The 16716-nt window shown below is 34.6% G+C and overlaps 1 protein-coding gene across 10 annotated transcripts in view; it reads right to left on the reverse strand.

The window, feature by feature from the left end:
- Positions 1-1235: 1235 nt before the first annotated feature.
- TBL1XR1 (TBL1X/Y related 1) overlaps positions 1236-16716 on the reverse strand; it is a 177677-nt gene continuing 162196 nt past the window's right edge. For all 10 annotated transcript variants that reach the window (XM_054553018.2, XM_024244458.3, XM_063722351.1 and 7 more), the window contains 4 exons: positions 14752-14879; positions 13521-13686; positions 6853-6954; positions 1236-6002 (listed from right to left, as the gene is read on the reverse strand). In XM_054553018.2, coding sequence (XP_054408993.1) covers positions 5976-6002; positions 6853-6954; positions 13521-13686; positions 14752-14879 — 423 coding nt within the window. In that variant the 3' untranslated portion in view covers positions 1236-5975. The remainder of the gene's footprint in view (positions 6003-6852; positions 6955-13520; positions 13687-14751; positions 14880-16716) is intronic.

Consider the following 16716-nt stretch of genomic DNA (forward strand, 5'->3'; position numbering starts at 1 on the left):
TGACAAAGCACTTTGGTACAGCAGAGAAAAGCACCATAAAACTACCATCTAAAGTGTCTTTTCCTCCACTGTATTTTTTCAAATGAATATATTGGTAAAACAGTAAACTTTGATCTGATCTGCTACGGATTATACTAGGTAATAAATCTAATCCATTGTAAAGTGTAACTATGAAATTAAAAATAATCCCTTCTATTACTGTTCGAATTAATTTCAGCTTTCCCTCAAGCTTATAAGGATTCTAATCCTTAGGAGTCCAACCCTTTTTGGAAAAGTATACAATGCAGGATATTACTAATAATCTATGCCATGCAATAAAAGTTAACCCCTTGAAAATGAAAGCATGTCAGTTCTAGCGACTGCAGTGGCTTATTTCTAATAAAACATAAAACTATGCTTGAATTTATTTCTGTTTAAGGAAATAAACAGGAAAAATAGAAGACCTAGAGAGTGTAAGTTCTTAAAAAAAAAAAAAAAAAAGAAAATATGCTCAATGATTCTTTTTAAAAAGTCTAACTCTAAAGGAGCTGGTATTAATTAAAACTAGGAGGTGTCTAGTTGTTTTTCTTATAAAGTTTGTAGTAACAACTAGCTAAGAGAGAAAATGATTCAACTATAATTGGCTTGTTGTGAAGCAAAAAAAGGTCACCGAGGAAGTTGAGCCTCCTGCCCTAATCTTCAACACATCTACACATTGTTTTGTGCTCAACCGTGTGGCTAAGCAAACAAATGTATCTAAGGTCTCTTTTTTAGCTTATGTGAAATAACGTCTTTTAAATACAATATTGATTTTTCAAAAGAATTAAAAATTACAATCCCTTAGCTGATTAGATGCTCTATTATACTTTAATAAAAATAGTAAATAACCCCTTCATTTAAAAAAATCTTATCTCCTGCAAGAAGTAATAAAAATAGTAAAATTTGTAATTTTATTATGGGCTTAAAGTATATATCTTGGGAAACAATACATTTATGAAAAACAGTGGTTTGGGTTCTGATGGCAGCTATAATCAGTAACACCAGTATGGGAGAGAATGAATGTGTTATAGGTTATGAAGGCTAACTCGGAGCAAAAAGGTTTATTCTACAATAGAACACTGGAGAAGTAAAAGCAATTAAAATGTAAACAAGAAACTGTAAACAAGAAATACCATCCCTCTCTCTTTACTTGACTAGTAAATAGTCTATACAAACTACAGAGATATCAAAGGTTTTATATATGTACACAGCCAACATAATATCAAAATATATTTTATTCTGGACCTCTTTCAGATCTGATTCAAATTACAGTTGTCAAAGCAATACAATGCAAAGGGGAACTGCAACAACAACAACAAAAAAAAATGTGCCTAGAAAGGATAAAAGGGTCACTGGGGACAAATCATTGTGATGTGGAACCAAAATACATCGTAAGTGTAATTAACATGGTCCAGGACAGCATAGAACATCTATATCAGTCTTCCTTATACAATAATCATGAAAACTGAACAATGAAGTTCTTTAACATGTACAAAAACCTGTCATGGGCTGGTTTACACTTTTACAACAGTTTTAAAGTTAACTGGATAACTAAAGAAATGATGCAGACATTTTAATCCAGTGCTATAGGTAGGCTCACAGAATTAGACCCAAAGGATTTGTAAAAATAAAAATGAAAACAGTATAGCTACAATGTCAAAGTCAGGAAAGAAGAAAATTTACTTCTGTATTCAAGGATTACAGAGCTACAAATGCAGTCTGTGTGTTTTTGTTTGTAATGAGATGGATAAGTACATCAGACTAGATACAACATGCAGAATGTTTTCCTGAACTTATCCGGAAATTCCAAAGAAAACATCATGAAACAGCTTACAAAAAAAAATATATATATATGCCCTAGTTATTCACCCTGCTTCAACACTGTCAACATAAAGGCAGAAATAAAGAAAGCTATCAATACCTCAGAACTACTGATATAAGACATCAAATTTCTAAATCAGTGTATTAAAAAAGTGAACACTTCCTCTTTTTTTCTCTCTTCTACATTTAACTAGAATCATGTTTAAAAAAAAACTGATATTAAATGTGACACTTCAGAGCTACTACTGGAAGGAGTAATTCGTAACTTCCCTACCCTCCTTCCATCCCTGCTGATTCAGGAGAAGGGGGAAAAAAACAAAGAAAACAAAACGAAAAACCAACCAGGGTCTCTTGTAGATTTGCTGCTATTCCACAAAATGTTGGCATTTGCTGCCATGCCACAATGTTGGTCCACTGAAATAGGATTTCTGCGGAAACTGTCAACAGTAATTCACCATATGCAAGTACCATCCTTAGCATGCGAGAATAATCACAGGTTCTGTAGAAATGTACAATGTGCTTAAGATAATGAAAATTGTAGCGCTGCATTTGAGATTTATTTCTCTACTTAGCTAGTAAAACTTGTCATTTTTGCCCACTTAAGTATGATCATTTGTGATTCCTTTAAATAGCAAAAATGCACAGTCCTCTTTAGGCCTCTAGTCAATAATAGTTTACATTACTCTTAACAAAATCATTCTACATAAACAGATAGCTCCTTAAAAATAGTACTCTCTCATTAAATCTAATTTGACAGAAAGAAGTTTAAGGGAAAAAGGAGTGCTTTGTAAGTGAAAAAGTACAAATCTTTGGCCTTTCTCTTGACATTTTCATATGTCAAAAAGCAAAAAACCTTCATGTAATTCAATCTAGTGATTACTTTTTGCACCATAATTTGTTTTTTACACCACAAAAGGAGGCACTTTCAGTATCTGTAAAAGGTATTTAATCCTAAAACATACTTACCTAGAGAATAATTAAAACAGAATTCAATACAATCTAGTATCTATTAGGAAATTAAGAGTTACCACTTCTAAAAGTCATTTGAAAGTCAATGATGTTATCTGGTCAATGGCAGGAAATGGGAATTGGAACAAATATAAGAACTTATGGGATTTCCTACACGGAGACAAAAAAAGATATTCCTTTATGTTGTTTAAAAGTGGCAGCTGCTCTTTCTTTATTCCATTTTAATCAATGAGTATGGATTCAAGTTTTCCTTTCTATTTTTCCTTATGATAAGTTTCTTACAGTAGCTTATACAACAACAAATAGCATAGAAAAACTACTGGATTCAATTGATCATCAGGAATAAGTTCTCAGAAAAACACAAGCGGAAAAATAAGCAAGAATCCCAAATACAGAACTTTACAAGCTGTGAAACTTGGTCTCTTGCAATCATGTTACTGCTCAAATTAGAGACAATCTTATTTCTGTCTATTGGAGCAGCATCGTGGCACATCAGCAGGCAATGATGATGTTGAGAACAGCAGCAAAAATAAACAATCGTATGCTCATGAAGAACCCAAGCCTACAAAATGGATTCCTTTCAGAAAAGTATATACTTAAAAGACCCAAGACGTCAGGATAATAAAGCTCTGTATTTATAATCTTTTATATGTCCTATTGTGGCTATTATGCTTAAGTAAAATAGCTAAAGAAAAAAAAGAAAAAAAAACAGAAAAGATGACAATATCATAAAAATGTAGCTGTCTATTTTGGCAGCTATATTGCAGAATTTCTTGACTATCTTTTAATCAGCTGGGAAAAAGTCAATAACTGTATGCAAATGAATAAACTGTCCATATCAAAATACAAAAGTACTATCAATAATCACCTCTGACTTTCAGATTTAAATTCAGTGCAATTGACAAATGCATCACTAAAGGAAAATGCAGCTTAAAAGATACTCAAAACATTTGTGTCTATTCCTGGGAGCACATTTTAAAATTATTGCACAGATTTTTTTAATTTTTATTTATTTTTTTTAAACAATAACAGAGGTCAACCACAGATGTGGACCTCCAGCAATAAAAGCAGGAATTCAAGTGCCAGATACTCAGCATATTAGGTTTCCTACATAAGTCACAGGGTAATATGTTCTAAATATCTCTAATGTGATCCAAAACCCTAAAAAGAGCTGGCACAAAACCATCGTGAATGACTGCCTCTCTTGATGTAAATTTTTAAAAATATTATTACAGTATCATAGTCCCCAATAACAACAACTGGGGTACATATAACAATGTATTGTGAAATTAAGTGTATTTATTCTCTTTACCAATAGCAAATGCTACCCTACCTTAGTAAAACCAAGACTTGCTTCAATCAATGCTGTTTTGTAAAAATAGCAAAGCAACGAATGCTGAAAATCAAAGCTGCATTACTTGGGTTAAATCAGTTTCTACTTAGAACACAGGTTAAAATTTTAGTACTAAAAGGCCTCAAAATAATTAGTGACAGAAATAGTGTTATTAATTTGCTAAGCTCAACAATAAGCAATTCCTTAATTAAAATCTTTGAGATATAAATTTGATGACTATTCTCTTCAGAAATGACATACCTGGATTATGTTAATCATGACAAGCCTTATTAGTCACACATATAAACATGGCCTCATGCAATCATTTGTCTGTATATGTTACTCTAAGTTGCATGAGCACAAGGTTTAATATCTATATCTTTAAGAAAATACTTGATATTATAAACAGAGTAAAAGACATGATATAGTAGTGATTACGGAAAAAAAAAATTAGCAGCTTAAATCTATCTATATTTGAAAAAACGTAGTCAGAAGTACCACAAATGCAGAATCAGAGCAGCAGGAAGAAGGTTAGTGCAATTATACTTTCATAAAAAAAATTCTGAATCACTGCTATTTAAAAACACCTTGAAGCAAGTCTTTTGTTTGAGATTGTTTTTTAAACTAAGGTAGCAAACATTTTGCCATGTAATGGCAGTGTTATATGCCGTTATCTTGCTTTGTATAAAGAAAACAACATGAGAGATTTTTAATACTGGAGTTTGGTTACATTACATATTTAAGCTTCTACACAGAATGATGGACACTTCGAGAAGCTAATCCTTATCCAGAAACATTTTAATCTCTTAAAAAACAAAGCAAAACAAACAAACAACAAAAAACCCAAAACTACTTTGCTCCTTTTCACAATAGTGCACATTTTTACCATAATTTAGTTATGGCTACAAAACATCAGAAGATCTTTTTTTTTTTTAATGTATCTTCTCTATGGTAATTAAAAAAAAATTTGTGCCCTTCTAGTCTTTAATTGGCAGAAATATGTCCCAAAAAGAAACTATTGCATTTAAGCCACATCACCAAAAAACAAAAAAGAAAAAAAAAAAAAGGCAAAACAAAAAAACAAAACCAACAGAGCATAATACCCTTTTACTGATGTGTCTGACAGATTGACATGACCAAAGTCATAGGTTTTCATTTAATTTCCAATTCCCCCTTCCACAACATGCACCAACTGAATATATGCTCTGGGAGCCATAAAATGTACCAAACATCTACCTCTTCAAAAGAATGCATTAAAATATTTTAAAGAATTTTTTGTTTAAAAGGTGAAAAAAATATAAACAAGAAACTGATTCACTCCCTTACTTCATGCATCCATAATCTAAACCAAAAACGAAATTTTAAAGCAAGAACAAACTACTGCTGCAAGTTTTTGTAAGTCCATTTTCTCTGTACATACAAACTGCTCACTACTGAAGGGAAAAAAAGAATATAATCCATGGTGTCTGCTGATTCAAAGGGGAGAAACAAGGCTGTCATTTAGTATCCAAAAACTGGTACATGTATGTTCTGCTTTTATAATGTATATTTTTCTCTCTTCTGTTTTTCATATCCAAAACTTCTAAATGCTATTTTAGGGGCACAGCAGATTAGATTCCAGCACTTGGTGAACAGAATTCACAAGCTGTGACAAAACTCTGTCATCTTCGGGGTGCAATTTTGTTTATATACACTGTATGTATATATTTCTTTTAGATTTGGCTGTAGTGGACTGGCCATGGTTCAAGTGGGACTATAGCAGTACATGGGTCAGGGACAGTCATTTTGGCTATGTACACATTCATAGTCGGTCCATGGCTTCCAACTAGTAGCGCTATTTCCGAAGGTCTAATACACAAACCTGTAAGAAATTAAAATAATCAACCAGTGTATTCAGAATTTTATTGTACATTTTATGTTTAACTTTTCTATAGTACAATTTGAAATGTTTCTTAGTTCCAAGTTTATAAAATTGGTAAAGCATAATAATCATGGAAATGAGCACTTAACTGACAGAAATCAGACAGATCATTTAAGCAGATCAAGAGAACAACCATGAGCTCAAACTATGGGGGAAGAACCACGGCTAGGATATTTATATTCTCTGTTGATTAAAAAGGAGGGGGAAAATGCTCAAAACAGACCATTTCCTATCTATTGGACCCTAATGAAAGATATCACAGATTATATTCAGCTACAGCGTCAGTAAATAGCTACCCTTTTCCCACCTTCTGTTGCTTCTACAGCTTTGGAAGCCATATTTGCATTGTTGTAAAGAGTTGGCTAACCTCATCCTGAAAATCTTTCAGTATCACACATTCCTCAACACAGGAACCAACTGCCTCTAGTTCTGCCTTCCCTGGGCCAAAAAAAACTCTTCTGTGAAGAAGAGAAGGTAGAAATACACATTAAACATTTCAATCCTTCTCAGAATGTTCCTCTGGTATACCTAATTTCATAAATGAAGGTTCACATTAAAAATAACTGTCCATTTCTAGATTATAAGGTATTTGGTAAGGACAGCCTAAATTTTGTTTACATTATTTGAATCCAACGCACATGAAAAGTTTACAGCCTCAGGAAAAAAAAAAAAAATCAGTATCACACCTTAAAATTTATTTTGAAAAAAACACTGGTATCACTAACAATAAGCTGCATTCTGATGTGAATACCCACCCACACCCTCTTTGGAAACACTTTACTATACTTACTGAACCATCTGATGCACTGGCTCCAACTTTGTCTCCTGCTGCATTCCAGCAAACTTCAAATATTCCACCTGTTCCCCTATAGCTGTGAACTAGAGCACCTGTCTAAAAGAATGAAAAACAACATCTTAAAAATCGTAATACATATTATAATAAATCCAAATGCTGAAATAAAAATATTACATGGCTTTATTTCTAGCAATCAGAGGAGGGACTTAGCTTCAACTATAAAAATAAGTTCTCAAATTCTAGAAGTGTAATATGATCCCTTTACAAAAAGATAATACCAGCCTGTTCTCAAAAGATTACTCACACACATATTCAGTTTCTCCAGTCTTGATAACCATTCTTGACTAAGGTATCTGGTCTCTCTGACATAGCCAACAATAGCTAGAAGTAAACATTCAGTCTATCACATGAAATAAGTTTTTGTTGTTGCTAAATGATGCATGAGTCTAGCTAACATGTAGAGAAACAAAATAAATGCAGAATTTCTTTGACAAAACATCTTAAAGAGGAAGTATAACAAACTAGTAAAGATAATTCCAGTATAAGTCTGTTATTCACTCTATATTTACTGACCAGTTCCTAAGCTGAGGGATTATAAAAGAAGCTAAAATAATGTATGTATGTTCCTTTTTTTTCTTTAGACAGGGTCTTGTTCTGTTACCCAGGCTGGATGCAGTTGTGCAATCAGCTCACTGCACCTTCGAACTCCTGGGCTAGAGTGATCCTCCCGCCTCCGCCTCCTAAGTAGCTAGATTACAAGTGCATGCCACCAGGCCCAGCTGATTTTTAAAAAATTATTGGTAGAGACAAGGTCTCACCGTGTTGCCCAGGCTGGTCTTGAACTCCTGTCCTCAAGCAATCCACCCACCCTGGCCTCCCAAAATGTTGGGATTATAAGCATGCGCCACAGTGCCCAGAAAGATACGTACACTATTCTTGAAAGACATTATAAGTTTAAACAAAAACACAGGCAGGAATACTAACAATGTAATCATTAATTAAGCTGAATCATAAATGTAACAACGTTATTTTATTATTCAGCTGCCACTGAAGAATTAAAACTCAATCCAAAAATATATTCTCCTGTGAAACCAGTCAATATAACAGAACAAAGATCAGAGGTCCTGTTGTGAAAACTGAAATATATGCTTCAGGTGTTCTTCCCTGACAAATCAGAAAAGTGACCTTTGCAGCTATATGATAACCTAAAGTCAAGCTAGAGGTGGCAAATCTACTTAAAAACAACATGGCAACAAACCATGCACCTTGAAAATACCTCCCATTCAGCCTATCCAAGATGACAACTAAGCTGGAAGAATGTTTGACCGAGCTTTCCTCTTCAAATTTAGCCCAGTAATGTGGCACAAATCACAGATGCATTGGTACTGACTCATTGCTACTGATTATCAGGCTGGGAAGGCTCAACTGTTTTGTTTACTTAAAAATTTCTCATAATTTATGAGATTAAGTTCAAGTATAGTAGGCTTTGAGTATCTATAGTTAATGAGGAGAGAAAAAAGTAGAACCAACAAAATCTAGTTTGCTGAGATATAAAAAATAAAATCTATAGTCAACCTACAGACATTCAATCTATAGCCAACTTGGGGGTTAAAAAAACAAAACAACTTTCTTTTAAAAAGCACTTACCAATCTCTAAGCTTGAACTGGGCTACAACGAACCAAAACATTATGGTGAACAAGGCAGAGCTAAGACATTGAAAAAGGCCAATGGCTCGGATCATCGGCATCTACCTCAAATTTGTACGTATGCTGGCACAAGACTTCTAGAATTTACTCATCAAATGCTTAGGCAACTCATCATACAAGAAAGGGGAAAACAAAAAACCTAGATGTATATACAACAATAGGATAATGATTTTCTCCTGCATTGAAAATTCACTATTGTACTATTTTCAAAGTTTGAAAAAGTAAGACTTTTGGTACACAACAGTGAAAACAAAATAATATGAACAGTTGGTCAAATGCCCTTAAATGTCTTGTAGTATCTTCCATTAGCGCTCTACAGTTCTATGCCCAAATTTCATTAAAATTGATTTTGTCACAATGGACTAAATGAGTTCACTGAAAATGTTCTAAATGTGAGCAACAACTAATATATAAAAGGAATATATTTTTTAAAAGAGGTCATTCACAATAACATAAAAACCATAAGGCACCTCAAAACACATTAGGAAAAAAGATCCTCAGAGAAATTATAAAACTTTACTGAAGGAATAAAAGACAAATAAATAGAGGTATAACATATTTATGGGTGATAAAACTCAGTAACAATTTTCCCTAATTTAACCTATAAATTCAAGGCACTCATAAACAAAATCCAAAATTGTATGCTCTGTTTTGGAAATATGGATGACTAAAGTGGCAAGAACAGAAAAACAGTTTTGAAGAATAATAAGAGGGATTTATAAAGTTAGAATTATCAAAACTATGCTATTGATTCAGATAAGGCAAATACATAAATGGAATAAAAGGAGGTATAAAAAAACTGCATGTACATGAATTAGGTATATGAAATTGGCATTATGAAAACAGAAAGGGGACAATGAATGGTGCTAAGACAACTGACTACCCAAATGGAAATATCTGTACCTCACACCATATATAAAAATCAGTTCCAAAGGGGCTAAAAACATAAATGTAAAGGAATAAAACTTAGATACTTCATGAAAAAATATCAGACTTCAGTAATATCTATAAGGAAAAATGTATTAAGCTATTAAAAAAAAGCTATCAAAAAAGAAAGATCTAGCCGGGCACAGTGGCATGTGCCTGTAGACCCAGCTACACAGGATGCTGAGGTGAAAGGATCTCTTGAGCTCAGGAGTCCAGCCTGGGTAACACAGCAAGACCCCATCTCTAAAAATAATCAATTAATTTTAAAAGGAGAAAGATAAATACATCTAAACATTAACATTAAAAACTTCCATATGATCTGGGCGTGATGCCTCATGCCTGTAATCCCAGGATTACTTTGGAAGGCTGAGGCAAGTGGATCCCTTGAGCCTAGGGGGTTGAGGCCAGACTGGGCAACATGGCAAAACCCGGTCTCTACAAAAAAATACAAAAATTAGCTGGGTATGGTGGCATGCAGCTGTGATCCCAGCTACTTGGAAGGTTGAGGTGGGAGCATTAGCTGAGCGCAGGAAGGAATGCACTGCATTCCAGCCTAGGCGACAGAGTGAGACCCTATCTCACGACAAAACAAAACAACAACCAAAAAACCCCACAAAACTTCTACGTGATAAACACTCCACATGAAGAAAATAAAAAACAAGGTACTGGGAGATCACTGGAATCCATATGACCAGGAAGGATTAGTACCCAGAATGCATAATGAACACTAATCAGTAAAGAATATAAAACAATTGAAAAACGGTGGTGGTGGTGGTGAACTAAAATGCTAAAGTCCAACTGTATAATAACTATTTGAAAAGATATTTAAACTAATCGACAATCAACAAAATGCAAATTAATATAAAATGTTTCATATCCATGTAATTGGAAAAATGTTTACCAGTCTGATAACCTAAGGATAAAGGAAAATGGGAAATCCTAAATATTGTGATTAGAAATGTAAATGGGTGTATGCACATTGAAGAGCAGTTAGGCACAAGCACATAAATATACCCTATGGGCCATGATTTCTACTTACAGGATATGCCATGCACAGGGGTGTGTGTGTGTGTGTGTGTGTGTGTGTGTGTGTGTGTGTGTGTGTGTGTGTGTGTGTGTGTGTGTGTGTGTGTGTGTGTGTGTGTGTGTGTGTGTGTGTGTGTCATGCACAGGTGTGTGTGTGTGTATAGAGAGAGAGAGAGAAAGAGAGAGAGAAGCATTACAGAAACTTTTATTCATGTGCACAAGGAAATGTGTAAGGATGTTCCAGCAATGTTGTACATTTTTAAATCCAATAGGAAAATTAATTTGAAAATTAATATATTCATATTATGAATATATTATTAATGAATATATTCATATATTCATATAATGCTCTGGAATAGTCTAAATAAATAATCACTCTAGAGGTACAAGTATTAATGTGACATTTCAAAGAAGTGGTAAAAAACACTAGCTTGAAAAGATATACAATAGAAGATTCACAACAGCATGATTAATTACAATTTTACCACAGAAAATAGTAGTATATATCATTTATCATGGGAATGACAGGCACTCTCTTCAGGATTGCTATAGCCTCTAGGAAGGAAGAGGAAAATGGAGGTGAACACTTTATCTGTATCTACAACATTTCATCGGTAAAAATAGGAAGGAAGAGATTCACAACAGTGTGGCAACATGTTATCAATTAAATCTGAGCAGTAGGTATATGAGTGTTATATTATTTTGTTTGAAATGTATAATTATTAAAAGTGAAGATGAACAAACACTAACTTGAATATACGTGGAAATTATATTTAGATTTAGATTCACTTTCATCAACTCTGTAACTGTTGTTCACATTTAAAAAGTTTAGTTGGGTGAGGCCAGGCATGGTGGCTCACACCTGTAATCTCAGCACACTGGGAGGCCGAGGCAGGTGGATGACCTGAGGGCAGGAGTTTGGGACCAGCCTGGCCAACATGGTGAAACCCCATCTCTACTAAAAATGCCAAAACTAGCCGGGTGTGGTGGCAGGCACCTATAATCCCAGCTACTCATGGGGCTGAGGCAGGAGAATCACTTAAACCCGGGAGGCGGAGGTTGCAGTGAGCCAAGATCGCGCCATTGCACTCCAGCCTGGGGGACAAGAGTGAGACTTCGTCTCAAAAAATAAAAATAAAAATAAAAATGAAAATGAAAAATAAAGTTTAGTTGGGTGCATGATTAGTGTCTTCCCACAAACACAAACTAAAATTTAGGAAAGAGTTTTTAAGGCATATATATCACAGTTACAGAATATATCCAACACAGGCATATATTCATAAAGACAGAAAATATGGTAGTAGAGGTAAGGAAGTAATAATAAAAATTAAAGCAGAACATTTTTACTTAATTTTTATTTTTTTTGAGACAGGGTCTCACTCTGTTGCCCAGGCTGGAGTGTAGTGATGCGATCTTGGCTCACTACAACCTCCACTTCTGGGTTCAAGCCATTCTCCTGCCTCAGCCTCCCGAGTAGCTGAGACTACAGACATGTCACCACGCCTGGCTAATTTTTGTATTTTTAGGAGAGATGGGGTTTCACCATGTTGACCAGCTGGTCTTGAACTCCTGACCTCAAGAGAACTGCCCACCTTGGCCTCCCAAAGTGCTGGAATTACAGGCATGAGTCACCATGCGCAGTCTAAAATTTTCTTAGAAGGCCACCATGAGGTGGCTCATGCCTGTAATCCCAGCACTTTGGGAGGCTGCGGTGGGAGGATCCCTTGGGCCCAGGAGTTCGAGGCCAGTCCAGGCAACATAGAAAGATCCTGTCTCTATTTAAAGAAAAACAAAAATAAATATTAAAAAATTTTATTGAAATGTAATGTAAGATTCAGGCTTAATAATCATTTGTTCAACTAGCAAAAATCTGCAACCACATTACAAAGGGTTTAGTTTTTTAGTCTATAAAGAGCTGCTAGAAATCAAAGACAATGAATAACCCAGTTGAAAAGAATGGAAAAAACATGATCAAACAGTTCACAGAAAAATTAACAAGTATGCTTAAATATATAAAAAAAGATTCCTAATGTTATTCATAAGAAAATGCAAATTTAAAACTATGCTGAAATACCATTTATCACTAATGGATTGAACTGTGAGGTAAAATATTATTTTATATTGTCAGTGGTAGTGTAAAATGAAAGAAGCACAATGCTTTTATTCATAAAAAGAAGCTAGGAAGAAATAAAAACTAATAAAAATTGTTACCAGCAGGAGAGGAAGACAGAAATGTGAACAAAGTTTCTCGGTGTATACCTTTATACAAGGTTTGAGGTTTTTTCTGAACTGTATGCATGTATAAGGTAATTTAAAAATCTTCAAAGTAAGTTATGAAAATTGTGAAATGAACTATGGTGGCGGACACCTACACAAAGAGAAATACACCATAACAACTTATTATGTGTGCACTACAACCAACAAAGATCTGCTAACTGAAAGGAGGGGTGAGTCCAGTGACTGCTATTAAAAAAGTATAGTACATAGAGCATAAAAACTAAAACATTGAGAAGATTTAAAAAATTGAAAGCAGCAGGCTGTCTTCTCCACTTTTAAGAATCTCTGAAACACTATACATACTACCTGAAAAGGTAATGTAGTTGTAAGTTTCTTTCTCATAAATTATTGCATTCAGCCATAAAATCTGGTCCTTTGACTTTTACTGCTCATATATAGCTCCTTCAGAGACAACTATTTTGAAAAATAAAATCTGTCATTTATTTAAATAAATACATCTTAAACATTCACATTTGGTATCTGCAAAACCGTTGGAAAAAAACAAAAGAATACAATAATAAATAATAAAACAAACAATCTAAACCCATTTCAAAATGCTGGTCTCCATAAAGATATAACTTCCATTAGTTTCTATCTTATTTTAAAACCAACATTTCAATTAATGCCACAAGAGGAATGACAACCAAATGGTGAGAGAGAGTGTATAGGCAAATGCTTCTACCTAAATTTAAGAGTACTTGACCATTTAAATAATGGAGACATACCTGTGTGTTCCAGATGTGTACACATTTGTCAAAAGAACCACTTGCCAGATACCTGCCATCAGGACTGAAAGCTACACTGTACACAGGCTCTTGGTGTTTTGTCAAGGTATGGATGCATATCCCTCGGTCTACATCCCATAACCTAACAGTAGAATCAAAGGATGCACTGAAAAGGGAGGGAAAGAAAGTTAATTTATAAGTAAGGAAATACTCCCCCAGCCTTGCTCCCACCCAACCTCCCATATTCAGCCACATCTAATAGCCAAAATTCTTTATGAGAATCAGACTGACTGAACTGTTAGGAAGAATATTCCGTGAGCTTCAAGTCAGTGACAAGAAAATAATAAATAAATGAAATTTAGAAAGAAGAGCAAGTGTTCTAGAAATTAAAAGCTAAACAAGTGAAAAAAACAACTTAAAGGAATCTCCCAAGTCCAGGAGTAGAAAATATAAATGTGCTCATTTACTGTATTCCTATCTAAATAATCCCTCTTTCACATGGTTTTGAACACCGAAGTGACCATATTTTTCCATTTATCTTTTTTTTTTTTTCCTAAAGATACTGAAGATTTTGCTATGCCTCAATTGCTTGGATTTTAATCAGTATTTGGTATCAGTCAATATTTATTTCAATATAAAATATCGTAATTTGAAACAATAATAAAACTCAGTGTTTAAAGATTCCCCTTAAGGAACCAACGTAAGTGCCCATCAGCTAACAAGTGGATATAGAAAATGTGGTATACATACACCATGGAATACTACTTAGCCATAAAAAGGAATAAAATATTGTCTTTTGCAGTGACTTGGATAGAGCTGGAGGCATCATTCTAAGTGAAATAACTAGGGAATGGAAAACCAAATATCATGTTCTGACTTGTAGGTGGGAGCTAAGCTATGAGGACACAAAGGTATAAGAATGATATAATGAACTTTGTGGACTGGAGGTGGGGGTGGGGAGAAGGTTGAGAAGAGAGGTGAGGAATAAAAGACTACACACTGGGTACACTACACTGCTTGCAAAACTAGTGCACTAAAATCTCAGAAATCATCACTAAAGAATTTATTCTTGTAGCCAAAAACCACCTATACACCAAAAACTACTGAAATTAGGGAAAAAAAAAAAAAAAAAGTTTCCACTTCATGAAATCTTCCCTAAACTTCTGTCATATTTATTGGAAGTTTGATTTGTAGAAGACTCATAAAAGGAAGAATAATACAGAACTGTCACCTTGCTAACATAAGGTTGGCATTTGGATTATTAGTCCCTGGTCCTGTTGGACTCCATTTGATAGTATAAATTTCTTTATTATGTGCTTGCAAATCATGGACACAATTGTCTTGTTTCATACTCCATATCTAAACAAAAAAGAAAAATGTATACAATTATTTTTCCATACAATGAGTACATTTAAAATATTATCTTGACACTTAAAATATTATATGGACAGTCTAAAACATGAGTGATATAACCAGAATGATGATAGAATATTTACAAAGAAACTGAAATGCAATAGGATATATTTAATATTTGCATCTCTGTAAAAAAAAAAAAAAGTTAGCTTTAAGCCCTTTAAAAATATTCACTATTACGAAGTTTGAAGACTGAATTAACTATAGTTGTTCTGAGATTAGTTAACAATCCTAAAATGTTAAAGGCACAGTTTTTACACTGTCCCTTAAGTAAAAGACCTACATCATAAACTGCTCTTAGAATTTTAGAATCAGGAAAATTTTGCAATGGAGAACTGAAAATAAATAACCAACTTACAAATAATGAGGACTCACAGAGAACCGTAAAAAGTAACATAGGAAATAAAGCTCAAATGAAAAGTAGGAAAAAAAAAAAGTAGAAAAAAGTAGTCAAAGTAGAGAATAAGCCTTTCCTGAGATGAAAATACGCCTATGTGTATAGATTTCAAATGTCTACTATTTTTGAGCAAAAATTCACAGAAATCAACACAAAGAGTATTTCTGGGAAAAAAAAAAATCACTCAATAAAGACATGGTAGGTCCTGCAGTTATTTCCTTAACACATACACATACAACACGCCAAACCCAAGGGCCAATCAAGAAAAAAATCAGCTCAACTTTACATTTCCGTGACATAACCATTAAAAGATAATGAAGCATCAGTGTTTTCGGTGCCCTATGTATTTACAACCCCAAGTAAAATAAATCTAAACGACATGTTTTCAGAACTGATTTCATTAGACCTTTCTAATTCATAGAATTTGATACTGTTGGCTACTCTCAACTCTTACCTCCCTTGAAATAGTTTCCTCTACACACTTTCTTTTTCCACTTTGGTCACCTTCTCAGTTTCCTTTGGAAAGCTCATCCCTCTTGATTTGGTGATTGTTAGAGTTTCTAAGACTTACTTTTTTCGGTCCCCTCTTTTCTTACTCTGTACTACCTACACAGTTTTGTCCCTGCCCCAATTTTTTTTTTTTTTTTTTTTTTGGAGATCAAGTCTCACTCTCTTACCCAGGCTGGAGTGCAGCGGCACAATCTTGGCTCACTGCAACTCCGTCCCCCGAGTTCACACAATTCTCCTGCCTCAGCCTCCAGAGTAGCTGAGATTATAGGCGCCTGCCACCACGCTTGGCTAAATTTGGTATGTTTAGCAGAGATGGGGTTTCACCATGTTGACCAGCCTGGTCTTGAACTCCTGACCTCAAGTGAACTGCCCACGTCGGCCTCCCAAAGTGCTTTAATTACAGGCATGAGCTGTGGCAACATGCCTCTCACGGGGGCACTAGCTGCGGAGGTCTGCCTGCAGACCCTGACCCAGCGATGGATGAATAAAGTACACTAACACACAGATATCCTGTTTTGCCAGTCCAGCTGAGGGTGTCCAAGCCACTTACAGACTCCCTGGAGAGTTCTGTAAACAGTTGCGACCATGGCCCTATCAGCTAGTAAGACTCGAATTTATTCAGTAAGATTAATTCACAAAGGCTTGAGTCAATGCCATTAGAGGGTAACTGACATTGTGGACTTCCCAAGTAAAAAGCACTTAAGCACCCATGGCATATCAAAGGTTAGTCTTAATATTATATCAAGCTAGCTAGATAAACTATTCTGCCTTCATTATTAATTTGTTTAACTAAAGGTAAAGGAACCAGGCCGCGTTCAGCCAGATCTATTACTGTAGTTACTTCTCAGCCTTCCAAGAAGATATGTGTCTATTTCT

The sequence above is a fragment of the Pongo abelii genome, chromosome 2 (assembly GCF_028885655.2).
Source record: "Pongo abelii isolate AG06213 chromosome 2, NHGRI_mPonAbe1-v2.0_pri, whole genome shotgun sequence".
Lineage (NCBI taxonomy): Eukaryota > Metazoa > Chordata > Mammalia > Primates > Hominidae > Pongo > Pongo abelii.